The 27,837-nt window shown below is 39.6% G+C and overlaps 2 protein-coding genes across 3 annotated transcripts in view; both read left to right on the top strand.

Moving 5' to 3' along the window:
• The window catches only part of LOC132186287 (Transducin/WD40 repeat-like superfamily protein), a 44,433-nt gene extending 40,512 nt beyond the window's left edge, over window positions 1-3,921 (top strand). The window contains exons 19-21 of the mRNA XM_059600180.2: window positions 166-523; window positions 2,742-2,879; window positions 3,011-3,921. Coding sequence (XP_059456163.2) covers window positions 166-523; window positions 2,742-2,879; window positions 3,011-3,625 — 1,111 coding nt within the window. The 3' untranslated portion in view covers window positions 3,626-3,921. The remainder of the gene's footprint in view (window positions 1-165; window positions 524-2,741; window positions 2,880-3,010) is intronic.
• A 1,209-nt stretch (window positions 3,922-5,130) lies between these two features.
• LOC132186177 (Endoplasmic reticulum vesicle transporter protein) lies at window positions 5,131-27,797 on the top strand. Of its 2 annotated transcripts, none has more exons than XM_059600019.2 (12): window positions 5,131-5,266; window positions 5,586-5,689; window positions 5,786-5,868; window positions 6,328-6,403; window positions 6,501-6,568; window positions 21,345-21,429; window positions 21,661-21,776; window positions 21,888-21,971; window positions 26,279-26,425; window positions 26,609-26,717; window positions 26,834-26,953; window positions 27,456-27,797. In XM_059600019.2, the coding sequence occupies exons 2-12, from the start codon at window positions 5,602-5,604 to the stop codon at window positions 27,527-27,529; spliced, it is 1,050 nt and encodes a 349-aa protein (XP_059456002.2). In that variant the 5' UTR covers window positions 5,131-5,266; window positions 5,586-5,601; the 3' UTR covers window positions 27,530-27,797. The 2 variants fall into 2 exon arrangements, with proteins under 2 accessions (XP_059456002.2, XP_059456001.2); XM_059600018.2 differs by having other exon boundaries at window positions 5,592-5,689.
• Window positions 27,798-27,837: the final 40 nt, after the last annotated feature.

Consider the following 27,837-nt stretch of genomic DNA (forward strand, 5'->3'; position numbering starts at 1 on the left):
ACTACCTTGTTTTGATTTGCGTCTTACCCGTATTATCTTTTTTCTTTTTCTTGTTTTTTTTTTGTTGGGGGGATTTGCCGCGGGGAGAAAAAGCATTTCAAACTGACATCCATAGGGAAAGTTTTCTTTTTATAAGCATATATAAATTTATTTAATGTTTTGTAGGTTGGAGTTTGATCTGTCAATGCAGAGCAACGATTTGAAAAGAGCTCTTCAGTGCCTCCTTACAATGAGCAACAGCAGGGATATAGGACAAGATTCTACTGGGCTTGATTTGAATGACATTCTCAGTTTAACAGCTAAGAAAGAAAATGTTGTAGATGCTGTTCAAGGAATAGTGAAATTTGCAAAGGAGTTTTTGGATCTTATTGATGCTGCAGATGCAACTGCACAAGGTGAAATTGCTCGTGAAGCTCTTAAGAGGTTAGCTGCTGCAGGTTCTGTAAAAGGAGCTTTACAGGGTTATGAGTTAAGAGGACTAGCTTTGCGTCTTGCTAATCATGGAGAATTGACACGGCTGAGTGTATGCTGTCTTGTTCACTTGTGCTTCTCTTGCATAGTTTGTCATTGAGCTTTATTTTACATGGTGATGCATGCTAAAGTATTGTAACATTTATTTGTTGCATACTGCCTATGAGTTCTAATTCAAATGGCACCTCCTCCCACTATAGAACAGGGAGAAGGTGAGTTGTGGTTGAGACCCATTAGGTGCATTTCTTTCTTTAGCAACATAACAACATTTAACTTCCTCTCTCTCTCTCTCTCTCTTTCTCTGAAGACACCAAAGACTATCACTGTTTCACCGTTGTCTCTTCCTCTACCCTCTTCTCCTGTTCTCCCTTTCCATTTTACACTTTTTTTTCACAGTTCAGCCCTTGCCAGATCCTCTAGCCTCCTTTGGATTTGGTTTTTTCAAAACGAGATCTATTCACTTCAGGTGCCACTCCACCATGCTCCTGGGTCTCTCCTCTTTCCGTTGCTGCCAGCCTCTTCTTTGTCCAGCCACCATGCGCCGCTGCGTGGACAGCCCTACAAGGCACGTGACACCTCCTCTCCTCACCTCCACTGCATACGGCTGTTGTTTCTGGTCTCCTGCGACGGTCCCTGCCTTCTGGTCGCCACTGCCGGCACACGGTCTTCACGCGTCGACGAGTGACTTGCACGTGCCGGCCTTCCTTCGTCTCTTCCTCCACTTGCACTGCCGTTTTGTGGGTTTATTTGCTTTTTTTACTGCTTTTTATTCCCCCTTTAACTTTGTGGTTTTTTATTCTCTTATCTTTTTCCCATTTTCTAAGTTTATTTGTAGTTGTTACCCAACAGGTATTCGGTAGGATTGAAGGGTATCTTAAGGGTCATGCCCCTAATTACGTCCCCTACTCTGGGAATTTGCATAGGGTTAAAGGGTCTTGTGGCAGTCATGCCCTTGCCCATGCCTTGTTTAACCGCCTTTCTTGGCGACCAAAATTCTTGGTATTCGTACCAAGAATGCATAGGGCCACGTCATTTATTCGATGCATTCCCTCTTTATTTATGGTTTCTCTGCTTTCTTGTTTTTGGGGGGGGGGGGGGGGGGGGCTTATTGTTGGGTTGCCCAACCCTTTTTTGTTGTTTTTTATTGTAGTCCTTGTTTGATGTACTTAAAAAGAAAACATTTATATGTTTCATATTGTTCATGTCTGTTCTTCCATGAATAGATGTGATGGTTATACTAATTAAATCCTTACATAATCGCAGTTAACAAAGTCATTTTGTTATTTTGTTTATCTCTAACGAGGTTATGCCTCTGTATGTGTTGTGTGATTTGAATGAACAATGGGGTGCCAATTGAGGTCAGAAATAGGCCTACACGGTTATAAGGCAAAGTTACAGGTTCGTAAATATCTTAAGTGGGAGAAATTGTGCAAGGAACCTGCAAAAATTGAGGCTAGGAAAAACATTCAGGATCATGTGTGGTAGGACGAATCAATCCAAGTGTGGGATCAGTTTCTGAAATGAGAAATCCATCATAGTGATCCATACTGGAGCTTAGGTGTCCTTGCTCCATGATGGCTTGATATCCTTTCAGCTTTAGTCAAAATCTTGAGTGGTTCAGGTCATCAAGAAAGGCAGTAAGCACAAATGGGAATGATTCTTGGATATGGCTTGATTGTGTATAATACAACGAAGAAACATTGGACAACAGCAGCTTTGGATATTCTTTTTATCTTTGTTTGACTTTCTTTGGTTGTGCCTAGTTTGGTGAAGAACCTGCTTTAGGAGTGATTGATCAAGGATCAGAGCAGAAACATCAAGGTCATTTGAAAAGTGGCATCTTTAGTGTTTTGTGAGGATAATGAAAGAGCTATCAAGGAGAAAAAAACAATCTTAGTTAAGCTTAAGGATATTATTTTGTTTCTACCTTTATGTGGGTCCCTTTCTCGACCTCCACCCGTTGGTGAATTTCTTGCTTTTGCCATGTAAAACGATGATGGGTTCATGTGACATCCACAGCTCTTCTCTCATAAGACAGCTCAAATTTTGTTGTTACCTGATTTATAGTAATTGAGTAATGTCCACTGGACCACTGGTCATATTGCAGTTTTTACGGTTCATCTGAAGATATTTTTTGTTTTCAATGACCATCAATGCCACAATGTTATGTCTAAAGTAATGGTGTTGAATGAATAGTATATTACTCTTCATGATGAGCTTTTTTATTACCGTATTCTTACTTTAAAAGTGATGTCATGATTGTACTGCAGGGTTTGATAAACAATCTGATCTCAGTTGGTTTGGGACGTGAAGCAGCATTTTCAGCTGCAGTTTTGGGAGACAATGCTCTTATGGAAAAGGCATGGCAGGATACGGGGATGCTTGCCGAGGCTGTGCTTCATGCACATGTATGAACTCTCTTTTTTTTTTCCCTCCACTTGGTCTGAATCGTATATGCCCCATGTACGATGAGTCACTAATATAGACGGTTTAACCCTAACTTTGGTATTTTTGCCTGACATTATGAAAATTTCTCTAGGCCCATGGAAGACCAACGTTGAAGAATTTGGTTCAAGCTTGGAACAAAATACTGCAGAAGGAGGTTGAGCACACTCCATCGACAAAGACAGATGCTGCAGCTGCCTTTCTGGCTTCCCTTGAGGAACCCAAGCTTTCAAGTTTGGGAGAAGCAGGGAAGAAACCGCCCATTGAAATTCTTCCTCCTGGGATGACATCTCTCTCTGTTTCTATTTCTGTTCAGAAAAAACCAGCCCCTGCTAATCAGAGTTCACAACAGGAATCAGACAAGCAATTGCTATTAGAAGCACCTCCCTCTACCACACCAGTGAGCGCTCCACTCCAGTCAGAGTCCACATCAGCACCAGTGAATGCTCCACTCCAGTCGGAATCCACCTCAGCACCAGTGAGTGCTCCACTTCAGTCAGAATCCACTCTGGGACCATTGAGTGCTTCCCTGCAGTCAGAATCAAGTAAACCCGATTCAGACAATGGAGCCCCTGGATCATCATCAGTGAGTGATCCAGATGCAATTGCTTCAGAGGCAAGTATCCGAGCAACATCTATGAGTAACTCAACACTGGAAGAGGAGACAAGTATTCCCACCACATTGCCGATGAGTGACCCACTTGCTTGAATAGCAGATCCTGCCAATCTGTATATTTCAAACAGAAAACTTTCAACTGACCGTCCTACAGATCCTTTGTCTTGTCATATGAAGTAATCTTTACAGTGACAATGCAATTTTGAGAGCAGAGGAAATTCATTCGCTCCAAGTTTCAGGCTTGTTTATAATTCTTAAAATGAATATATTCTTGCTTTTATCTGGTTTAACTCTTTTTTTAAGCTTGTATCAAACTTGAATTGTGGTACAAGAATTGTCTTAAAACTCCTTGTGATGTCCTCTTGCATCTAATTGATCTTCCCATCTAATTTCGTCCAAATTTCCCCCTTCTTTTTTATTTTTTTATTTTTTTAATACGAGATAGTGAGGGGAATAGCATGGTGTAAGTTGCTTACATATCATACTGCTAGGAGCATTTTGCATAGGTTCACGTGTTTTGGACTTGAGTCATTGCAGGCCTACAGTTGCGTTCAAGCTTGACTCATTCTTTTAATGAATTTGTGCTCAAAGGAGTTGTGAATTTGTGCTCAAAGGAGTTGTCCAGCCGATTCCTGCTCTTGAAGGTTGTTATTGTTGTGGTGGTGGCGGCGGCGGCTATCCTTCGGGTGCTGCAACAGTTCTCTCAGTTGTACCATTTATGGTGCACCTTCATAAGCCACCTCTTTAGGTGGCCAGGCTTATTGGTTGTACCAATAAGCTATAGGGTCACGTTATTTATTTGATACATTTCTTTTTTATTTTCTGTTTACCTACTCTAATGAGGATATTTTGGGGCTTATTGTTAGGTTGTCCAGCGTGTTGATGTTGTTTTCCCTCCCCTATTTTCCCATATTTGCTCAGAAAAAAATAAAAAATAAAAACAAACAAATAGCATTACTTCTGCCCCCATTGCCATTTAGATTGGGTTCACCTATTGACTAGGATGTATGGGACAATTTTCTTTTAAATCGGGTTGGAACAACTTTCTCCAATTCAATTTATATAAAAATTATAAAAATAAAATGTATCCCTTTATTAATAGCATATGCACCCAAATTAACAAACTCAAATAAACAAGACAAAAGGCTGGATAATATCAAGGCCAACAAAAAAATTGCGACAATGAGTTCGCATTTTTCTCTTAAATTATTACTCAATTGACAATTTTTTTTTTTAACTTTTAATTGCGACAATGTCTCTTAAAGTATTAAAAAATTGGCAATGCCCTTAAGGCCAACAAAAAGACAAAAATGACCCAAAATGTTTTTAAATGAATTCAACAAAATTTCACACATTGATTTAAAAAAAAAAATAGTTTTTAAAATATATATATATATATATATATATATATATTTTATCAAGAGTATTTTTGTCGAGATATTAATAATTTTTTATTGTTTAGGTTACATTTTTTAGGAAAACTGTGTCCCATTATCGTTTGGATGGTAATTTAATTTGAAAGATATGAATTCTTTCCCAAAAGTATATATATAAAATAAATAAAAAAAATTAAACAAAAATAATATTCAAATCCGACCTTATTCGAATCACATAGCCTCTTTTCTTTCCCAACGGCGAAAAGTCCATTTTCCGTTCTTCAAATCGCGAAACCCTCTCTATCAAGCGAGTCTTTTCTCGGACGATTCATCAACTGGTCACCCTCATCCTCATAAGGTGCCTATTTTTCTTAATTACGATATCATCCGTATTGTTATTTTAATAATTCATGTTTGCAATCCAATTTTGATATATTACCCAACTACACCCTGTTTAGTAGATATTGTATAATTTGTATATGAAATAGATCTTTTCCGTATGGATTCGATCAAAAACTAATCAAAATATATTTTGAGAAAATCCTGAATTTTAATTTTACTCCCACAAGCACAAAATAGCCGAGCGGAGAAATCTTGAGCATTAACTGAAACTCGGTCTTGTTTGTGATCGAAATTGTTAGAATTTAATTTTTAAATGTTGTATGTTGGTCATTGAGGTACAGAAAGGGAGAGATGGGTGTGAAACAAGCTATAAAGAGCCTTGATGCGTTTCCTCGTGCAGAGGACCACTTGCTGCAGAAAACTCAATCTGGCGCACTAGGTGATGAACTCTCATTTTTCTTTTTAATTTTATTTCAAGAGCTGCTGATTGCAATGGTAACCTGATCGTTTTTTTTTTCTTCTTTGGTTTTTTTAGTCTCCGTCGTGGGTCTAGTGATAATGGCCATATTATTCCTGCACGAGCTGAGATATTATATTACCACATATACTGTTCATCAGGTTTGTATTTTATTTATTTTGCTGCCTCTTCCTCTTTCTCTGGTGCTCTTCATTTCAGTTCACTAGATTTTGAAATGACTAGCATTTAGGCCCGTAAATCTGCTGTGCCAGCAAAGAAATGAACAATCGAGTTGATCATGGTGAGGGTTAGTTATTTAAATGCACAAGATGAAAAAGAAAAAATCGGTTCATAAAGTTAAATTGATCAAGGATTATAGTTGGTCTCAATATGCTTCCAAAGAATGATGTTTCTCTTAGTGGAGTACGGCATGAAGCATATTACAATCTGTTAATAGTAGTATGCCTGAGTGAAAATAATATGATATTTTGATCAGTTTAACTATTTTTATCCCCAGTGAATCAACCAAGTAATTAGATAACAAGTGATCCTTTTGGTGTGATGGTATAAACTTTATGAGCATGTGGGTCATCTAACTGATGTTCTCCGTGTTTCGGCAGATGTCTGTTGATTTAAAACGTGGAGAAACTCTTCCAATCCACATAAATATGACATTTCCTTCTTTGCCCTGTGATGGTTAGCCTATTTCTTTCTTTTATCTCTTAAGTAAACGCCAGTTTGTTTACATTTTTTTTTCCATCCTTGAGTGTTGGCTTTATGTTTCTGCATGCAGTTTTAAGTGTTGACGCAATTGATATGTCAGGCAAGCATGAAGTGGATCTTGATACAAACATTTGGAAAGTAAGACAATTTCCTACTTTCAGAAGTTTTTCTTTGCAGATTAAGAGCCTATTTGGAATTGCGTTTGAGAAATAGAGCTTTTAAGTCAAAAAGAGCTTTTAGGCAAAAGCTTCAGTTTTAAGCTTTTGCCAAAAGTGTTTTTTGGTCATTTTTTTGCTTTTTAGATCCTTAAAAGCGTTTTTAATTTTTTTACCAAACGAGTATTTTTTTCTTTAAACAGACTTTTTGAGTGTTAAAAGCACTTTTAAGCCTCTCAAATGCAATCTCAAACAAACCCTAAGTCAACATAATGTCTTGCAGTATTTGCTGTGTATTAGGGTTCTATCCCTTTTTTCCACTTTTTTTTATGAATATTTTTCTTTATCCAAAGGATCTTAATGTTGTAACTTTTAAGACATTAATAAATGCATTGCACTATCTTGATAGTAGTTTTTTGAGATTTGGAGGCCAGTGTTCTCTGGATCAAATGGCAACTCCTCTTTCCATGAATAAGGGTAAAGGGTCAATTCATTTGTTTAATCCAAGTAGGTGCGTGAGTTTCGTTTGCCTATCCCAAAATGGAAAAACAAAAATTAAAAACAAGAAATGATGTATTGAATTAATTTTTTGTAAGACTTTTGGTGAAGGATGAACTATTTGCATTTTCTTCCCCAGGCTGTTTAGACTTTGAATAATTTGCTTCATTCCCTGAGAATCAGGAACGACATAACTTCCTTCATAATTTGCTGGCTCATTTGGTAAACTCAGCTTCCACTACATAAATACCAAGTGCGCAGCAAACATGCCTCTGAATCTATGTGGATTAAGTTAAGGAAAGATGGAGTGATTGACAAGATCCATTTGCTTCTTCAAGGACTTAAAACACTAAAATGATTAGGTTCCCAATTTCAAACGTCTAGTTTTTTTACTGTAAAAGTTCTATCGACATCAACCACGCAAAGAAAGTTACTATGAAGGAACTGGATAATTTGGAGTTGACCCATTGGGGAGGAATCCTCCTGTTTGTCCATCAAAATATGGGAAATGAGATAGAATTTTTGTTCAGATAGTTTCAGCTTCGAAAAGTAGAGTCATCATATCCACTCTATTTACCCTTCCTATGAGACTACAATCAGACGTGATTTCAATCATTTTGTCCATCTTTATCAAGACATTGTCAATGTAGTCTATGGGTCTATTTGTTTATTGTTACTAGTATTTGATGGTACGATGTACTTTATCTAAGCATGAAATTCTTCTCATGTTTCCATGTATTCAAACATGATCACTTTGCAACTTATTGGTGGATTTAAGCATCAAATGCCTTTCATGTGAGAGAATAAAAAGGTTTAAATCCAAAATAATAATAGAATTGGTGGTGTTGGTGGTCGTGCAAAAGAAATACAAGGATTGTAATATTAATTCAAACATCGTTTCTTTTTTTTTCTTTGTAGAAGCAGGTGGTATGTATTGACTAAAGGGAATCATTTTTTTTTTTTTAATCGATTAGTATGCTAGGGGCTTACAGTGATATTTATAATACTTTTTTGATAAGTAATGTTGTGTATACCAAAAAGCGCAGCGGGCACACTCCTAGTACGTGGGAAGTACACAAGAGAACGCCTAATTAGAAGAAGAAAAGAGAACAAGAAAATCGGAAAAACTAATCACTAAAGGAGCTAAACAAACAGTTGTCCAAGTGAAAAGAGAAAAGAAGAAAAAGGATTTGAGCTCCTCCAAAGTCCTCTCAAGATCCTCAAAGCTTCTCACATTTCTTTCCCTCCATAGGCACCACATAAGGCGAAGAGGACCGTTTTCCACACAATAGCACTCCGAGAACTACCTCCCGTCAACTTACAAGCAAAAAAATTCACCACACTACTAGGCATAACCCAAGATAGCCCAAAGCGACTAAAAATAGCATACCATAATTCACGGGCAAGGGGGAAAAAGGCCGTTTAAATTCGAGAACATGAGGCTCAAAGCGGAAGGGTTTGTGCCCCTAGTGAAACAGTGGTGGGATTCTTATGTGTTCCAAGGTACGCCTAGCTTTGTTTTTGCTTGCAAGCTCAAGGCTTTGAAGATGAATTTGAAGACACGGAATGAGGAGTTGTTTGGCAATATAGGTAGGAATAAGAGGATCCTTCTTGAAGATCTCCGAGTGTTTGATGTTCATGAAGAAAGTAGGGCCTTGGATGAGAATGAGTTAATGAGGAAGGCTAAGCTTGTTCGAGAGTTAGAGAGGCGTACTCTTATGGAGGAGGTGAGTTGGAGGCAGAAATCGAGGGTGATGTGGTTAAAAGAATGAGATAAATGCAATAAATTTTTTTCACTCCATAGCCAACTCTAATAGAAGGCACAATTCTATGGACACCCTTATGATTGGAGACAGCCCTTCTTCCAATCAGGAGGAGATCAGTGAGCACATTCTTGAGCTCTATCAAAAGCTCTTTCCCAAGCAATGCAGGGGGAGGCCTATGGTAGATGGTATTCCCTTTGATTCCATTTCGGAGGTGAAGGTTGGTTGGTTGGAGAGAGACTTTGAAGAGGAAGTGGTGAGAAAGGTAGTGTCAAAGATGAATAGAAATAAGGCGTCGAACCTCGATGGGTTTTCTATGGCTTTCTTCCAAGCTTGCTAGGAGGTTCTAAGGGAGGATATTATGAAGGTGTTTAGGGATTTTTATGGTGGTGGGATGTTTGAAAAGAGCCTCAATGCTGCTTTCATTTCGCTTATTCCAAAGATTAATGGTGCTATCAATCTCAAAGACTTCCGCCGGATTAGCCTTGTGGGGGGTATCTACAAAATCATTGCTAAGGTTTTAGCAAACAGATTGAAGACAGTTTTGGATAAGATAATCTCCAAGTCACAAAGTGCTTTCATCAAAGGTAGGCAAATTCTAGACCCTATTTTGATTTCTAATGAATGTCTTGATAGTAGGTTGAGATCTAGGAAGCCAGGGGTCATTTGCAAAATGGATCTAGAAAAAGCATATGATCGTGTGAACTGGGATTTTTTGTTGTACTTGCTGAGGAGGAGGTGTGGTTTTGGGGGGACTTGGTGCTCATGGATAGAACATTGCATCTCTTTGGTGCGGTTTTCGATTCTGGTCAATGGCTCTCTTAATGGGTTCTTTAGTAGTTCCAGGAGCCTAAGACAAGGGGACCCCATTTCTCCTTTGTTGTTTGTTTTTGTGATGGAGGCTTTTCTCTCATCTTCTGTTTGTCGATGACACGTTGATTTTTTGCAATGCTATGCCCGGCCAGTTATGTTATTTGCGTACTGTGTGTTTTGCTATTTGAAGTAGCTTCCGATTTGAAGGTTAACTTGGCTAAGTTAGTGTTAATTCCGGTGGGGAATGTGGATCAAGTGGGAATGCTAGCCGGTATTTTAGGTTGTGGGGTTGCTACTTTGCCAATAAAGTACCTTGGTCTTCTGTTGGGAGCCTTTTATAAGGCCAAGCATATTTGGGATGGCGTTATCGAGAAATTAGAACATCAGTTGGCCAATTGGAAAATGTTGTATTCGTCAAAGGGCGGTAGGGTCACCCTTATCAAGAGCACCCTTGCTAATTTGCCCACTTATTACTTGTCTCTTTTTCCTATCCCGGTGAGTGTTGCTAACCACATCGAGAAGTTACAACACAATTTTTTTATGGGCCGGGATAGGTGAAGAGTTCAAGTATGGGTTGGTGTGATGATCAACCGTTGAAGCATGCTTTCCCTTCCTTGTTTGGTATTGCGAGGTATAAGGACGCGTGGGTGGAGGATAATTTTAGTTGGAGGAATTGGAGGGCTGAGTGGAATGTCCTTTGTGTGCGCTGCGCCCAAGATTGGGAATTAGATGGGGTCTCATCTTTCTTTAAATTGCTATACTCTTGTAAGGTTTCTTATGGTAATGCGGACCGTATTCGATGGTCCTTATCTAAAAAGGGTACGTTTGAGGTGAAATCGTTCTATAAGGCCTTGTCCATTCCAGATTGTGGGGGGTTTCCATGGAAGAGTATTTGGCGCTCTAAAGTGCCTTCGAGAGTAGCAATTTTTGGGTGGACTGCGGCTCTCGGTAAAATTCTGACACATGACAATTTTTGCGAAAGCGGAGAATTGTGGTAGTGGAATGGTGTTGTATGTGTAAGAAGAATGGGGAGTCTGTAGATCATTTGTTGATTCATTGTGAAGTGGCTACTCGGTTATGGAACTATGTTTTTACCTTGTTCGGTATTGAATGGGTCATGCCTCAACGGTTCATTAACTTGTTGTCTTGTTGGAATCAGGTGGGGGGTAGGGTTATTTCTAAAGCCATTTGGAGGATGGTTCCTTTATGTATCACGTGGTGTGTTTGGCGGGAGAGGAATGCTCTAACATTTGAGGATAAGGAGTGTTCAGTGGATGGGATGAGGAAGAATATGGTCTCTATGCTACACTTGTGGGTGTTGGCTCATCATCAGAGCGTGGTCCCGACTTTAGATGAGTTCTTGAGTATGTGCTCTTTGTATATTCCGTAGGGGTTTCTATTGTATATATCTGTTGCATTAGGGTTGCGCCCCTCTGCGCTTTTTTCAATTATATTCTCATTACTTATCAAAGAAAAAAAAAAGGGTGAAGAGTTCAAGTACCATTTAGTGAAATGGTTGAAGGTTTGCACTCCAATTAAGGGGGGAGGGCTGGTTATTAGAGATTTAAAGGTGTTTAATCACGCTCTTCTAGGGAAATGGTTGTGGCGCTATGGGACGAAGAGTGATGCTTGGTGGGTGGTGTTCTTTGGAGCCTAGAGGAGCTTTTGGGGTGGGGTTGTGGAAGAATATCAGGAAAGGGTGGGATACTCTCAAAGGCCTTACGAGACTTGTGGCGGGGAATGGGACTCGGATTAGCTTTTGGCATGATTTGTGGAGTGGAGATACGGTTCTCAAGGTAGCTTTTCCAGTTTTATTTGGCATTGCTTGTGCGAAGGATGCCTCGGTTGCGGCTAATATGGAGGTATTGGGTGGTTCCAATTAGTGGAATATGAGTTTTTCTAGAGAGGCACATGATTGGGAGGCAGAAGTCTTTGCCTCCTTTCTCCAGGTGTTGCATTCAACCAGAGTGAGACGAGGGTGTGAAGATGGATTGTGGTGGAGCTCTTCAAAAGGAGGCATTTTCAAGGTCAAGTCCCTCTTTTACTCCATAGCTTGCACTGAAGGAAGGAGATTCCCTTGGAAGAGTGTGTGGCGAACGCAGGCTCCTCCAAGAGCAATTTTCTTTATGTGGTCACCAGCTCTGGGCGAAATTCTGACCTTAGACAATCTAAGGAAGAGGCACGTTATTGTGACGAAAAGATGTTGCATGTGTAAGAGAAGTGAGGAGACGGTGGACCATCTTCTTCTTCATTGTGAGGTAGCTTCTGCTTTGGGGAGTTCCATTTTTGGTTGTTTTAGGATGTCTTGGGTGATGCCTAGACAGGTGTTCAAGTTGTTCGCCTATTGGTGGTCTTTTCGAAGGAGGGGGAGTGCCACAGTTTGGAAGATGGTTTTTACATGCCTTTTTTGGTGTTTATGGAGGAAGAGAACAATAGGTGCTTTGTGGACTTGGAGAGGTCTTCGAAGGACATTTTATTCTCGTGTTTTCATACTTTGTATCTTTGGACTATAGCGTTTTTATCCCTGTTGTCGATTAGCTTTGATGATTTCTTTGTGTTCTTTTTCTTTTCTAGTTATGTGATCCCTGTTGTATACTCCCTGTGTAGCCTTACGCTTTTAATAAGATTAGTTATTACTTATCAAAAAAAAAAAAAAAATCACAGGCAATATCACAGTGAAGAAGAAGAAGATAATTGATGGTCTCCCCATCCGATTTGCACAAGCAACATCTATTGACCACGATTAGATACAATAGAACTAAAAAAAAAAAAAAAAAAGGAATACTAGTTACTCAAGAACTAGGAACTCTAGTTACAATAGAACTAAACTAGGACCTGTTATCTGGACTCCTTGGATGATATCAATTCTATCACGTTTTCTCTCCTAGTTGCTTAGTGTTTGTGAACGGTACAATATGTGCCTTAACAAGGTGAAGTCAAAGGGCTTTGTGGATCTGGTGAAAACATGGTGGAAGTCCCATAGTTTTCGGGGATCCCCCCTCGATATTATTGCAGAGGAAAGGCCCCTTATCGAAGGATGAAACGTTGAGAAAGGAAGAAATTTATATTGACTTGGAGAGGTTTATTCTCCTCAAAAAGCGAGTTGGAAGCAGAAGTCAAGGCCTCTTTGGCTGAAAGAGAAAGGAAAGAACACTAAATTTTTCTACTGGGTGCCAAATTTGAATAGAAGAAACAACAACGCGGATTCTTTAGTTTTTAATGGGTTATTGTCTTCAGATTCTACTGAAATTAGAGAGCATATTTTGCAGTATTTTTTTTATAAAAAAATTAAAAATTAAAAAATTAAAAAGAAAAAAGAAAAAAGAAAAAAGAAAAAAAGTAAATTAATCTCACTAGAAAACTTAGAGAGACGCAACCCGTGTACACAAGAAATATACATGAGAGATTCCCTATAATGGAGTAAAAGATGAACAAAAATCCAAAAATTCATTCTAACTAGAAAAGTGAGGACTATTATATGACGCCATCCATGCATAAAGGGATTTGAGCATCACAAATTTTCATTTTACCACCAAAATCTCGCTATCTATTTTCTCCAAATGCGCCACATTAAGTACAAAAGAGCCATCTTCCAAACTTATACAATATTCTGGCTCCCACTTGACCTCTCCAACTAGCCAATAACTTTATAACCTTTCTAGGCATAATCCACTCTACACCAAAAAAAGGGAATTGTGCAACCAAAGTTCTCTTGCCACTCTACACCATATTGTGCTCTTCTACAATTAGCGTTATTCAGAACAATTCAGCTGGTGGCCAAAAGTGGATGACCTTTCTTTCACATGGTGTTATTCAAACTTGTTGGGAGGTCATTTAAGAGGATATCGTGGAAGTTTTCTAGGAGTTTCATACCCGAGGGAAGTTTGAGAAGAGCTTCAATGCAACTTTTATTTCTTGTATCCCCAAAAAAGCCGGTGTCGTGGATATTAAGGACTTCTCTCCTATTAGTTAGTGGGTGGTGTTTATAAAAAGTCTCTTTAGGTTCTAGTGAACAGGCTGAATATAGTGTTGGAGAAGATTATTTCTAGTTCTCAAAATGCGTTCATCAGGGGGAAGCAAATTTTGGATTTAGTTTTAGTACCTATTGAATGTCTTAATAGTCGAATTAGATTAGGGGAACCTGGTGTGTTGCGTAAATTGGACTTAGAGAAGGCTTACATGTTAAATTATCACTTATTGCAAAAGCTTAAGCTGATAGGAACGGATGAATTTAATAATTTAACTTATATAACACTTTCCTTCATGTGTGGGCCTAAACTCTCTTTTAATATGGGTTTTGATTTTTTGTCTTTTTTGTGTAGAATGGGACCTGCCTAGAAATGTAATTGAGTTGTTGGCAAGTTGGAGAGGTAAGATGGGAAGCTGATCTTAGAAGTTTGGAGGATGACACATTTATGCTTAATGTGGTTCATTTAGAGAGCGGAATGCAATAAGCTTTAAAAATCGTGAGATTTCGGTTTTAGAGCTAAAGAAAATATGTTTAAATCTCTTTATACATGGACAGTGGCATATAATAGTCCGCATTTTTCTAGTTTCCACCCCCCCCCCCCCCCCAATTCTTTTAGGGGTCTCTCACTTTCTATTGAGATTGATTTACTTTTTTTTTTTTGATAGGTAAGTAACTGATATTATTAAAAGCGTGAGGCGCCCCAAAGTACACTGGAAGTATACAACTAGGAACATCTAACTAGAAGGGGAAAAGCGTACAAGGAAATCATCATAGTTAATCGAAACTGGAAAAACATATGCTACAGTCCAGAGATAGAGAGTATGGAAACAATAGGCTAAAGTGTCCTCAAAAGACCTCTCCACATCCTCGAAACACCTATTATTTCTCTCTCTCCATATACACCAAAAAAAGCAAATAGGCACCATCTTCCAGACTGCAGCACTCCCCCCCCCCCCCCCCCCTTCCTGCAGACCACCAACAGGCTAGCAACTCGAAAACCCGACTAGGCATCACCCATGATAACCCAAAACGGTCAAAAAAGGCACTCCACAAAGCAGACGCCACCTCACAATGAAGAAGAAGATAATCCACCGTCTCCTCACTCTTCTTGCACATCCAACATCTGTTCACCACAATCACATTATGCTTTCTGAGATTATCTAAGGTCAGAATTTTCCCCCAAGCTGCCGACCACACAAAAAACGCTGCCCTTAGGGGAGCCTGAGTCCGCCACACGCTCTTCCAAGGAAACCTCCTCCCTTCCGAACATGCCATGGAGAAAAAGAGAGATTTGACCTTGAAAGTACCTCTTTTGGAGGAGTTCCACCATAATTTATCTTCCGACCCTCTTCTTACTCTAGTAGAATGTAACACCTGGAAAAAGGATGCAAAGGCCTCCACCTCCCAATCATGAGCCTCTCTGGAAAAACTCACATTCCACTGAATGGACCCACCTAGCATCTCCACGTTATCCGCAACTGAGGCATCCTTTACACATGCAATACTAAAAAGGATCGGGAAGGCTATCTTGAGAGCTGAATCTCCACACCACCAATCATGCCAAAAGCTAATCCTAGTCCCATCCCCCACTTCAAATCTCGTAAAGCCTTTGAAAGTTTCCCACCCTTTCCTAATATTCTTCCATAACCCCACCCCACACGTCCCTCCAGGTTCAACAGAACACCACCCACCCCATAAACTTCCATACTTCACATCTACCACAACTCTCCACCAAGCATCTCTTTCCGACCCATAACGCCACAACCACTTCCCTAAAAGAGCGCGGTTGAAGACCAATAAGTTCCTAATACCCAACCCTCCTTCCTTGATCGGAGTGCAAATCTGCGACCACTTCACCAAGTGGTATTTGAACTCTTCTCCTATCCTTCCCCATAGAAAATTGCATTGAAGCTTCTCAATGCGCCTAGCAACACTCACCGGAATATGGAAAAGAGACAAGTAATAAGTGGGCAAATTAGCAAGAGTGCTCTTGATAAGGGTGACCCTACCCCCTTTCGACAAATACAACCTTTTCCAGCTGGCTAACCGGTGTTCAATCTTCTCGATAACTCCATCCCAAATATGCTTGGACTTATAAGAGCCTCCCAACGGGAGACCAAGATACTTCACTGGCAAAGTAACCGCCTCACATCCTAAAATACCGGCTAGCAAATCCACGTGCTCCACAGTCCCCACCGGAATAAGCATCGTTTTAGCCAAATTAACCTTCAACCCTGAAGCAGCTTCAAACCACAGAAACAAACACCGCAAGTAACGTAACTGGGCAGGCCTAGCATTGCAGAAAATCAAGGTATCATCGGCAAATAAAAGGTGAGACTGTAGTGTTGCCGATTTTGAAGCCTTCTAACAGCCCCCTCTGAACCGCTACCGAAATCATCCTACTCAATACCTCCATCACAAACACAAACAGTAAAGGAGAGAGAGGATCCCCTTGTCTCAAACCCCTGGAGCTGCTAAAAAAACCTTTGGGAGACCCATTTACCAGAATCGAAAACCGCACCGAGGAAATGCAATGTTGAATCCAAGAACACCATACCCCTCCAAAACCACATCTCCTTAGCACATACATCAAGAAGCCCCAATTCACATTATCATAAGCTTTTTCCAAATCCATTTTGCAAATGACCCCTGGCTCCCCAGATCTCAGCCTACTACCAAGGCATTCATTAGCAATCAAGATGGGATCTAGAATCTGCCTACCTTTGATGAAAGCATTTTGCGACTTGGAAATAATCTTATCCAACACAACCTTCAATCTGTTTGCTAAAACCTTGGCAATAATTTTATACATACCTCCCACAAGGCTAATCGGGCGGAAATCTTTGAGATTGGTGGCACCAGGAATCTTCGGAATAAGCGAAATGAAAGAAGCGTTTAGGCTCTTTACAAACATCCCTCCAGCATGGAAAGCACTAAGCACCTCATAATGTCCTCCCTCACCACATCCCAACAAGCTTGGAAGAAAGCCAAAGAAAACCCATCGGGGCCCGAAGCCTTATTGCCATTCATCTTAAACACGACCTTTTTAACCTCTTCCTCTTCAAAAACTCTCTCCAACCAGCTAGTCTCTTCCTCCGAAATGGAATCCAAAGAGATACCATCGACCAAGGGCCTCCAATTGTGTTGCTCAGTAAAAAGCTTTTGATAGAATTCGACAATATGCTCACTAATCTCATCCTGATTCGAAGAAAGATTATCCCCAATCATCAAGGTCTCTATCGAGTTAAATCTTCTGTTAGAGTTGGCAATGGAATGAAAGAATTTGGTGCACTTGTCCCCTTCCTTCAACCAACACACCCTAGATTTCTGTCTCCAACTTATCTCCTCCATAAGAGTACACTTCTCTAATTCTCTCACAACCTCGGCCTTCCTCGCTAACTCCTCCTCGATCAAAGCCCTACTTTCTTCGTGCTCATCAAACACCCGAAGATCTTCAAGAAGCAACCTCTTATTCCTCTCAATGTTTCCAAACACTTCCTCATTCCAAGTCTTCAGATTCAGCTTCAGGGCCTTGAGCTTGCAAGCGAAAACAAAGCTCGGCGTACCTTGGAACTCATAAGAATCCCACCATTGTTTCACTAAGGCAACAAACCCATCCGCCTTAAGCCACATATTCTCAAACCTGAACGGCCTTTTCCCCTGGGATACCTCCCCCAACTCAAGAATGATTGGAAAGTGATCCGAGCAAAGACGAGGAAGCCTCTTCTGCCTCACCCCAGGAAACCAGGCTTCCAATCTTGAAGAAACAAGAAACCGATCGATCCTAGACCATAGCGGAGGATCTTGAGAAACTGACCAAGTGCAAGCACCCCCTGCAAGAGGCAAGTCCATAAGCCCTTGTTCAGAAATGAAATCAGAGAAGCTCATCATAGCAGAATCCAGACTAGCTCCTCCTGATCTTTCACTAGGGAATCGAGTAACATTGAAATCTCCCCCTATACACCATGGCAAGTTCCACCAACTAAGAACACCAGCCAACTCGTCCCAAAGGAACCTTCTATCCCTATCAAGATTTGGACCATACACTCCTGCAAATGCCCACACCGAGAGATCTACCACATTCTTGAAAGACACGGCCATGGTAAACTCCCCTATACAGACATCAATCTTCTTCACCACCCTAGTATCCCACATGATTAAAATTCCACCCGAGGCTCCACTCAAATCCAAACAACACCAATCCACATGATTTCGCCTCCATAAACTGCGAACAATGTTTCTAGACGTACTCCGTATCTTGGTTTCTTGAAGGCAAACAACATCTGCATTCCAACCCCTAAGCAAATTACTCACCCTCAAGCGTTTGTCCCTCTTATTCAACCCTCTTACGTTCCAAGAAAGTATACTTATCTTCATAAAACTCCGACATTCCCCCTCCCCTTCCTGTTACCCCGAGTCGAGCTCCCACTTCTAGCATCATAATTCACCGAGCACTCCAAATTCCTCATCTCCCTTTTCCCCTTAGTGCCACTACTTGAATTAGTTACCATTCCATTATTTCGGCGCTCCTCTTCCAGGGAATTTAGCAATGCTAACAGCTGCAGCTTATGACCCACAAACGAAATCCCCAAGATCGGATAAATCTCATTGGCACACTGAATAACCCAATCTGAGTGTCCTGCCTCACCCCCTGAATTAGGATCATAACTGTTCAAAGGCGAAGGCCTCTCTGTTCCACCCGCTCCTACCCTCCCATCTTCCTTTCTTCTAGCGTCATCACAGACTTCCCCTCCAGAACTCATAGCTACCATCTGACCAGCCCCTCGAGACTCAGTCAAGCCTGAGCACCTGAATCCTAGATTAGAAGGATCACCATCCCAATAGGAACAAAAACCATTCAACCCGCCATTATCCCCTTGTTCCTGCATATGACCCAGACCCTCACTTGCCTGACTGTTAACCTGTATCACTTCGCCGGCTGACCATGGCACCAGAATACCCTCATTAACTATATCTGGCATCACCGGCATCCTCTGGTGCAAGGCAGCGTCCCCACTACCCAAAACCACCTTCCCCGGCGATCCTCCAGCTCCAGACGCCTCCTCGGACTCAACCCACTCGAGAATCTCACCAGCGGCACTCAAGAAATTCACCTCCGGCGATGTCTGGTTTGACAGAGACTTCCCCCTATCCATAATCACGACCGCCGAAGCACTAGGATTATCGCCGACCAGTTCTGTGGCACCAGCGACCACCACAAGAGGCCTCTTCGGCGTTGTCTGACACGAAATAGTCTTCCCTCCGGCCTCTCTGGCTTTGTTTGGCACGACCTCCAGAGTACCACAGCTACTTCCGGCCTGAATCGACGTTCTCTCCCCGCCGAAAGACACTCCGGGTCCATCAGTAATAGCTTCCACTGAAGCCGGCGATATCTCCTCTGTGCGCGCCCCTACCGCCGCCGACGTCGACGCACCTGGGTCACCTGCCGGCGAGTCGATCGATCTTAACGGGTGAGAGGACCCCGTGGGTCTTACCCAGTTAAGACCTGACGAGCTTGGGCTGGTCTGACCCAGACCCAGGCCCACCTTCCTTCGCCTATACACAGCCACCACTTTCTTTTTGCCCTTAAGCTTTTTTGTGGGCCGTTGGCCTCCCCTCTTAGACCTATCCTTCCCCTCCAGATCATCACCCTCCATATTCATCTTCTTGGGCTGGGCCTCCCCTTACTTGGATGAAATCCCTCCTGCCAGACCACAGACGCACGCCCCTCCAGCCCATGAATAATCATTCTTCTCTCCCAGATATTTAATAACAAATTCAATCCTATCTAGACCCACGTCAATCTCTCCCCTCAGCCTACTCAACGACTCCTTCGCATTAATTAGTTCAGTTTTCACATGAAACCAGTGCTGCACTTCGAGCCTACCTACCCCCTCCCATACCTTCACGTGATCAGCTCCAATTTCCGATATTGTCAGCTTTGCCGAGGAATTCAAACTACTTGCCGGAGGCGGTATCCTGCTCGCCGGAGCCCAGTTGCGAACATCCCGTGGCTCCCCTGCCTTCAGGTTGCCCAATCCCACCACGTCAGAAGATTGGTTTTTCTTTGGTCCCTCCACGCCACCCCCGCCAATCTTCGCCTTAATACTTGCCTTGTGCGAGCCCATCTCCTTCTTCGTGTGAGCATGGAATTGCTTGTCCTTCACTGCAGCGGCCTCCTTCAACCATTTAGGTACCCTGGCAATCGGCTTGGAGTAATCAACAAAACAATCATCTGCTGGTTTCAATGACGATCCCAAAACTTCCGCAAAACTCCTTCTTCCCGCCCCCTCAAACTTCTTCTCTACCCTGACCTCCTTGACCTCGCACAGGGAGGACTTAGCCAGACGCACCTCAGAGATGAAACGTTTCCAACCTTGTCCAACTCGTCCTTCTGGTACAATAATCGGACATGTTCTCTGCCTACCATCAAACTCTTCTACCGTCAGAAAACGCTCATTCCTGTTGGAACATTTCTGCGCTATTATCCGTGGAAACCCTGCTCTGGATTGGTCCCAAAAAACCTCAGACGTTTCCCCTGCCACCAAGTCTTCCACAATGCGCACCAACCACATCAACTCATCCTTTTTCAAAAAAATGGATTTTTGCAACCTACTGCTTCTTTCAAATATCCTCACCCCTGTACTTTTTATCAGCAGCTCAAACTTCTTAGACTCCACAGACCACCTTCTCGCATCAGCCATAACACCAACTGAACAACTAAACAATCTAGACACCCTAACAGATCACACCATATCGCCTTGCAGTAAGAATTTCAATCAAATATTTAGTATAAAAAGGATAAGTATCACGAGAACGATAGGAGCTTACTGTAGCACCCTTAGCCCCAGATGTAGTCATAGAGATTGATTTACTTATTAGAAGAAAAAAAAAAATCTATGTTCTTTATAATAATTTTCTTTTATCCTGTTATGGTGCACATTCAAATAATCATCTTTCATCCATTATTGTTTGTTCTGCATGTGCGTATATTGGGAATATGTTGGTTGTGACATTTTGAATCACTAACACTGAGATGTCCCTGAGTTGATTCTAAGAAATAAAATAATATGAAACCTAAGTAAAAATACTGGAATATTGTATTAATGGGCATGCAGTTAAAGGAAACAATAAAAGAACTTGAAAATTTGGTGCCAAAATAATTGTAAGGGGATTGGGAAAATTTGGTGGCTGAGGCAGCTGAACCATGGGCCAGTTCTTGGTCCAGTTTGATCTCATCAAGTTTTGAAAATTCTGATAGAGCCTGTGCATCCCAAATGAGTACCTGCTTGAATCTAAATTTGATAGATTTATAGGAGTAAACTTTTGGAAAGCTATGAAGTTTATTACTAATTTTCTCATTACGGAATCTTTTGGGAACTGTTGGGTAAAGTATATATTTGTGACTTTTCTGGAAGATGGTGGTTGTTTAGATGCATATGAATATGTAGGCTTCAACACTTCCATGGTGAAACAGTTACATTGTGCCTTCTATAAGTTTTGTCATTGTTTTCAGTGAGTTTTAATCGCAAATGAGAGGCTACTTGTATGTTTTTGTAGCCTCTGTCTGTCTCTCTCTCTCTCAACACACACACAGTGACTGTTACATACAAATACATATCTGATGCCTATGTGTGTATGTGCATTTATTTCAGGTATACCTTTGAATATATTCATCTTTTATTGTCCTGCTTACATCTTTAGAGTTGTTGCAGCTGCGCTTGAACAGTTATGGTCATATCATTGGCACTGAATATTTGTCTGATCTTGTGGAAAAGGAGCATGCAGCGCACAAGCATGGTAACCTGGTGCACATATATATTCTGGTCTAAAAGAAATTTATCCTATAGCATAGATTCCGACTTAGAACTTTGTCTTTTGTCTACTTGTCTTAATATTGCTGAGACAATTAAAAAAAAAAATTTGTCCGTAAGGTTTTCAGCTTTTTGTTTTTTCTGAGTGCCTTTAGACATTTTTCTACGGGTGCTTATTCAGTTGAATGTTTAATATTTAATAAAGAAATTTGGCCAGATGGTGACAAAGATCAGCATGAGGATGCAGACCAGAAACTTCATGGCTTTGATCAAGCTACAGAAAATATGATCAAGAAGGTGAAGCAAGCAATAGCTCATGGAGAAGGATGCCGGGTATTCTTTCTTAAGAATTTTGAATGTTTTGGATTCTAGGGTAGTCCATTAACTTGAAGGTTAAATTTACAAAAAGAAAGACCTTAATGTTTTGTTCTACTTCTTTTTCAGGTTTATGGGGTCTTAGATGTCCAAAGGGTTGCTGGGAACTTTCACATTTCAGTGCATGGGTTAAATATTTATGTTGCCCAAATGGTCAGTTCACATTGAACTTTAAACTTGGTGGGAGTGTTCCATTAAGGATTGGGCTACTCGATTTTCTTTTCTTAGCTGCCTATTCTAGATGCTACTTACTTACATATGATGTTTTCTTTCACAAGGTAGCGCATCTATATAGCATAGCTGAAAGCGGGCAAAAAAAGCTGTTCCCATAGCGTTACGTAGGCTTAGCTTAGCCTCTTTCTCTATCTATATTTATAATATCACCAGTGGACAGCGAACAAAAAGATAAGATGCCACACTAAGAAAGCAATCCAATCAGGAACAAGGTAGTTGATTCCATTTAATATTTAGGAATTTGCCAAGTGGAGCACCAAACCTTTCACTGTACTAATTTTTTTTTTCTCATGTTCAGAAATTTCAGAAAATTCTTTTTTGGGGATATTGACTCTCCAATTCATGGGTGGGCTTTTTAAAGTATATAGCTTTGTTTAAAAATTTTAGGGTTTTTATTATCAAAACACTGCACAGATAACAAATATGTGCAAGAGTTCAATCTAAATCTCCTGCGAACAGGTTGAGCATCTTTGATAGTTCTAATGTTTGCATAAAATATCGTATTTGTCTTTTGCTTATCTCATTTCACTGGATCATAAGTGTAGTTTAATTTTCAACAACGATATACTTATCAAAAAAAATTTCAACAACAATATCATCTTCTTCTTGGGGGAGTAATTATGGATCAATGACCCATTTTGAAAAATGAGCCATTTTAATTTTATCACCCCAAAACTTTCCATTTTTCCCCCTATGAAGAACCCCAAAGGTTACAAATTGTGGGTTTTTGTCCTTCTGTCAACGTGTCCTTAAGCAAAATTAATGGAATACAAGTGTGTGCTTTACGTGGTCATTTGAGTGATTTTTGTGGCTGTTCTTTCCATATTTATTATTTAGGGACATGTTTGCCCTTAAAACTTTTTGTGGAAGGTTGATTTGCATTCTCTAAGAGTTTAGGTTTTTATAAAAGCTTAAAATGATATAAGCGTCCCTGTTTAGGGTGCAATTCTCGTGAATGATCTAAAACTTGTCACTTGAAACTTAGGTGCCATATGGCGATTAGAAAATGGTGTTGGTGGTGTTATCAACATGTTAAATATATCCTTGAACATTTTTTTTATAGAAAAATTCACTGATGTATCTGATATATTTTCATTAACGTTTCAATATAAAGGGATTTTAAAGTGTTAAATAAAATTACAGTGTAGTAGCTTGCATATCTTTTTTTTAATGTTGCAAAATAGCTTGTATATTTTTTTTAGGTAACAGTTGTCAACAGAATCAGATCAAATAGGTCCAGATTTCCGAGTATCGAGTATGGTGTAGCAAGGATAGCTTGTGTATTGTTTTAGGGAGTAATGCTACATACTATACTCCCATCTCACGTGTTATTGAATAAAGTTATGGCTACATAGTACACCTCCATCTCACGTGTTATCGAATAAAGTTGTGAGAATGCATATTTGAGAGTAGTTACACCACACCAAACGTCATGCCAAAAACAAATATGGAACCCATCCCCAACCCTGATGGAGACAAAGTTGGAGAAATTCCCCCAAACATTCCTAATATTCCTCCAAAGGCATACCTCGTAAGGCCCTCAGGCTTCCTCTAAACACCAAACCCCACTTTGGACCTCATAGTTCTCAACATTCACATGTCTTCATAAAGAAGTCTCCTCTTGTACAAATCTCCAAAGCCATTTACCAAGTAGAGCTTTATTGAACAACATAAGGTTTTTAACTACCAACCCTCCTCTAGGAACTAAGGAGCAGCAGAGTTCACTAGGTGAAACTTGGGCTCACCGCCTAGACTATCCCAAAGAGAGTCCATTTGAAGGTGCTCCAACCTCTTAGCTATACCAACTAGTAAACGAAAAGGGGATAAGAAGTACATAGGTAAGTTGGATAACATACTCTTGATTAGGGTAAGGCGACCACCTCAAGACAAGTAAATCTTCTTCTAACTAGCCAACTTCTTTCCATTTTTTCAACTACCTCGTCTCAACTAGCTCTTGACTTAAAAGAATCACCTAGTGGAAGTTTCAAATAAATCAAGGGAAGAGAAGAGATGCTAAAACTGGGAATATCGGCTAGCTCTTCCTGATGTGGTACATCTCTTGTCGCAACTAAAATAGATTTTCGTAGATTAACCTTCAAGCCCGAAATTGCCTTAAAACACAGGAGAATGTTACCCAAATTATAGATTTGATCTCAATCTGCATCACACATAATAAGTGTATCATCTGCAAAAAGGTGGGATTTTCTAGGGGTAATGTTTTGGATGTTTCCAGATAAATAACCTCCAACCATAGCTATAGAAAGCATCCTACTAAGAGCCTCCATGACAATCACAAAGAGGAGAGGCGAGAGAGAATTCCCTTGGTAGAGGCCCTGAGAGCTACCAAAGAAACCATGCAGACCACCATTAATCAAGATACGAAAGCAGGTCGTGGAGAACAACTCAATCTCAACTCATATAAACTTGATGCAAATTCAATTCGTTTGTTGAACAGATTGAGCTTGAAAAAAAAATTTGGACTCATTTATTGAATGTGTCAAGCTTGTATAAACTCAACTTAACCCATATAAGCTTGTATAACTTCATTTTTATTATTTTTTATACTATTGGTTTAACTTTGTGATAAGAATATTTTAAGTATTTGAAAAGATAAATGGGTTTTTTCTCCTAATTTGATAGATATAGCTTAATCCTTGCAATTGCGATACACACACATACAAATATTTTTTTTTTGATAAGTAAACACACACACACACACACACATATATATATATAATCCAAAATTGCATATCCAAAATTGCATATTTAGATTTAAGATAAATAACTATTTCATGATAAAAAAAAAAAAAATTATATATGATTTATTGCTAGTACAAGGTTAGTGAAGTTAATTTTTATAAGTTTAGAAATAAAAATTAGTTTATCTAATTAATCAAATGATGTGTATATATATATTATGTGTGTGCGCACACTAAAAATCTACTTATAAAGACTTGAGATTGATTTGTTTAAAATTGTAGATTAAGATTTTATATAAATAGTTTGACTTGAGATTGATTTGTTTAAAATTGTAGATTAAGATTTTATATAAATAGTTTATTTCATGATGAAATATTATATATGATTTATTACTAGTACATGGTTGGTGAAGTTAATTTTTATAAGTTTATAAATAAAAAATTAGTTTATCTAATAAATTTGAATATTAAAATCATAGTAATTATTAAATCACTAATAATTAGCATGGATTTAAGAAAAAGTGTAAACGATTATAATATCTACTTTATATGAGGAATGAATAACCAAATTGAATAGTTCGTGAACAATCTCAATCTTTTCGAAAAATAAATGAACCAAGCTTGAACATATAATTTTTTTGTACTTGTAAAAAAAAATTATCTCAGTGAAAAGCTCAAGCTGGGATTGAACATGAAACAAAATTAAACAAACCAATCTTAAATATTCATTACTCTGCTCCACGCAGTTCGATTACACCCCTATATATAAGTGTCCTTTGTGTAGTATGCTAGTCAAACATACATCCAATTGCATTTAAATATCCAGTTGTCAAATCATTTAAATTACTGACTCGGACATGTGTTTTGTAATTCCACCATGCTAATCACTACAGTAGAAGTGATGGATTTTTTCTCTACATTCTTTACCCAAGTGAAAAATAATTGAAACAATAAACATTTTGTGCTGTTTATTAGTTATCAAAGAAAAAAGGGGGAAAACATTGTGCTGTTTCCTGTGTTGGGTTTTCCCGCTTGCCAGCACTGTTTCCTTTTTTCTTGACGCTATACATCATGAGTGTTGTATGCCACTTAAGTGGTTGCTTCGTGCAAAAAATGTGTAAGATAGGACTGTATCCCAGTTATCCCTCCAAGATCCCTCTTAATTGGAACCAACATTGAGTGATGACCAAAAGACCAAAAAGGGGTTTGGCATATTAATTTGAAAATGGAAAACAACTTGCTTTGTATCCTTGTACCTGGCTGAACATGATAAAAAGAAATTGAAGCAAGAAACTTTTACCATCAAGCTGATCTGTTATGCTTAGATATTTTGCATGTATAGAAAAGTCTTATATTCTAAGCCAAGCATGCACTGTATTTGTTCAGAAACTATTTTTTTATTTTCTGAAGTAACTTAAATGAATTTTTCTTCTGAAGTCACTTTGGATAATTCCTGCCTTACTTGTTCATTGTCTTCTACTTTCTACTTACCAGGTACCTTGTCTTTCTTCTTTTTAACCTTGACAGATTTTTGAGGGAGCTACACATGTGAATGTCAGTCATGTTGTTCATGATTTGTCATTTGGCCCAAAGTATCCAGGAATCCACAACCCACTTGATGAGACGGTGCGGATATTGCATGACACAAGTGGAACATTCAAATATTACATAAAGGTATTAATCTACTGGCTTTCTCTTGATTAACCTTAACCTGTAGATCTGTGGTCTACATTTCAATGTCAGCCTTCGCCAGCTACACTTAGGTTAAGGCCTCAAATAAAGTCTTATTTTGAGTTCCCATAATGATTTTGTGTTCTCCTTCTGACTCTATGTGAACAATACTTCCCATGTATGCAGATTGTTCCAACTGAATATAGATATCTCTCAAAAGAAGTTTTACCAACTAATCAATTCTCTGTCACGGAATACTTTTCCCCCATGAAAGAGTTCGATAGGACATGGCCAGGTTGGTTTATGTGATTCATTCCAATGTTTCCTTCTTTTTTGGGGTGGGGTGGGGTGGGGTGTAGACTGGGCTGGGGGTGAATTCTTGATATTGATTATGAGTCCCATTATTTGCAGCTGTCTACTTCTTGTATGATCTGTCACCTATTACTGTGACCATCAGAGAAGAGCGTCGCAGTTTTCTGCACTTTATCACCCGGCTTTGTGCAGTGTTAGGCGGTACTTTTGCTTTAACGGGTCTGTGTCCTATCTCTATTTTTTTATTTGCACCAAAGTCATTATTTGGAAAACAGAAGGCACGTTTAATCCAATTGGGACAAGTATGGGAAAAAAGTTTTCTTTGAAATGCCAAAGAACAGAAAATTATGGAATGTTCAGAAATTTTTAATATAATTGGCCTACTTACTTGTTTTGAATTTGCGCAAGAGGGAAATTTTTGGCTTCAGCTTGCTTAAATTGCCACGTTTATGACTACAATATCCTAATTATTTGGCCGACTACTTTTGTCAAAAAAAATGAACCTAAAGAACCAAATTCTTATGATTCCCACTCATTGGAGTTGCAATAAGTTGATCTTCTGGAGTCTAGGCCATTTGAAGTTTGATACTTCCTGCTTTAAGTCTCAACATTTCCTTGCGCTTGGGAGCCTTCTCTCATTCATTTGTTTCCTTCCTGGTGTGTTATGTATCGTCTTTATTGTTTTGATATCTACAACTTTCTTTTACTTTTACCTCAACAGGAATGCTTGACCGTTGGATGTTCAGGCTTCTTGAGGCTCTGACTAAGCAAAATGCCAGAAGTGTATCCCGGTAAAGTGAGGGTTTACTATAACCATGAATTTCACATGGCATCTCCAAGGGATTCTTGATGCAAGCAACGTGATTAATTTCTTGACTTTCAGCATGTGACCTTGGATATGAAATTCAAAGGCAAGAGTCAAACTCGACATTGCTCGTGTATTTTCTTTTTTTCTTTTTTCCCCTAAACCATTTCAAGTGACTTTCTGTGAAGTTTGTCTTATTTAATGAATAGAGAACAGGTACTTACCCGAAAGAGAGAAATGTGTGTTTTGTATCTTTTACTTATCTCTTGTCCATCTCAATATAAGAAATGGAATATGT

The sequence above is a fragment of the Corylus avellana genome, chromosome 6, assembly GCF_965113065.1.
Source record: "Corylus avellana chromosome 6, dhCorAvel1.hap1.2, whole genome shotgun sequence".
Taxonomy (NCBI): Eukaryota; Viridiplantae; Streptophyta; class Magnoliopsida; order Fagales; family Betulaceae; genus Corylus; species Corylus avellana.

Bases quoted from the DNA above. Each gene is read 5' to 3' on its own strand.
- LOC132186177 (XM_059600019.2), top strand. From the start codon at position 5,602: ATGGGTGTGAAACAAGCTATAAAGAGCCTTGATGCGTTTCCTCGTGCA. The intron at 5,869-6,327 runs GTTTGTATTTTA...GTGTTTCGGCAG, and splicing joins CCACATATACTGTTCATCAG to ATGTCTGTTGATTTAAAACG. The intron at 21,777-21,887 runs GTATTCTTTCTT...CTTCTTTTTCAG, and splicing joins CTCATGGAGAAGGATGCCGG to GTTTATGGGGTCTTAGATGT.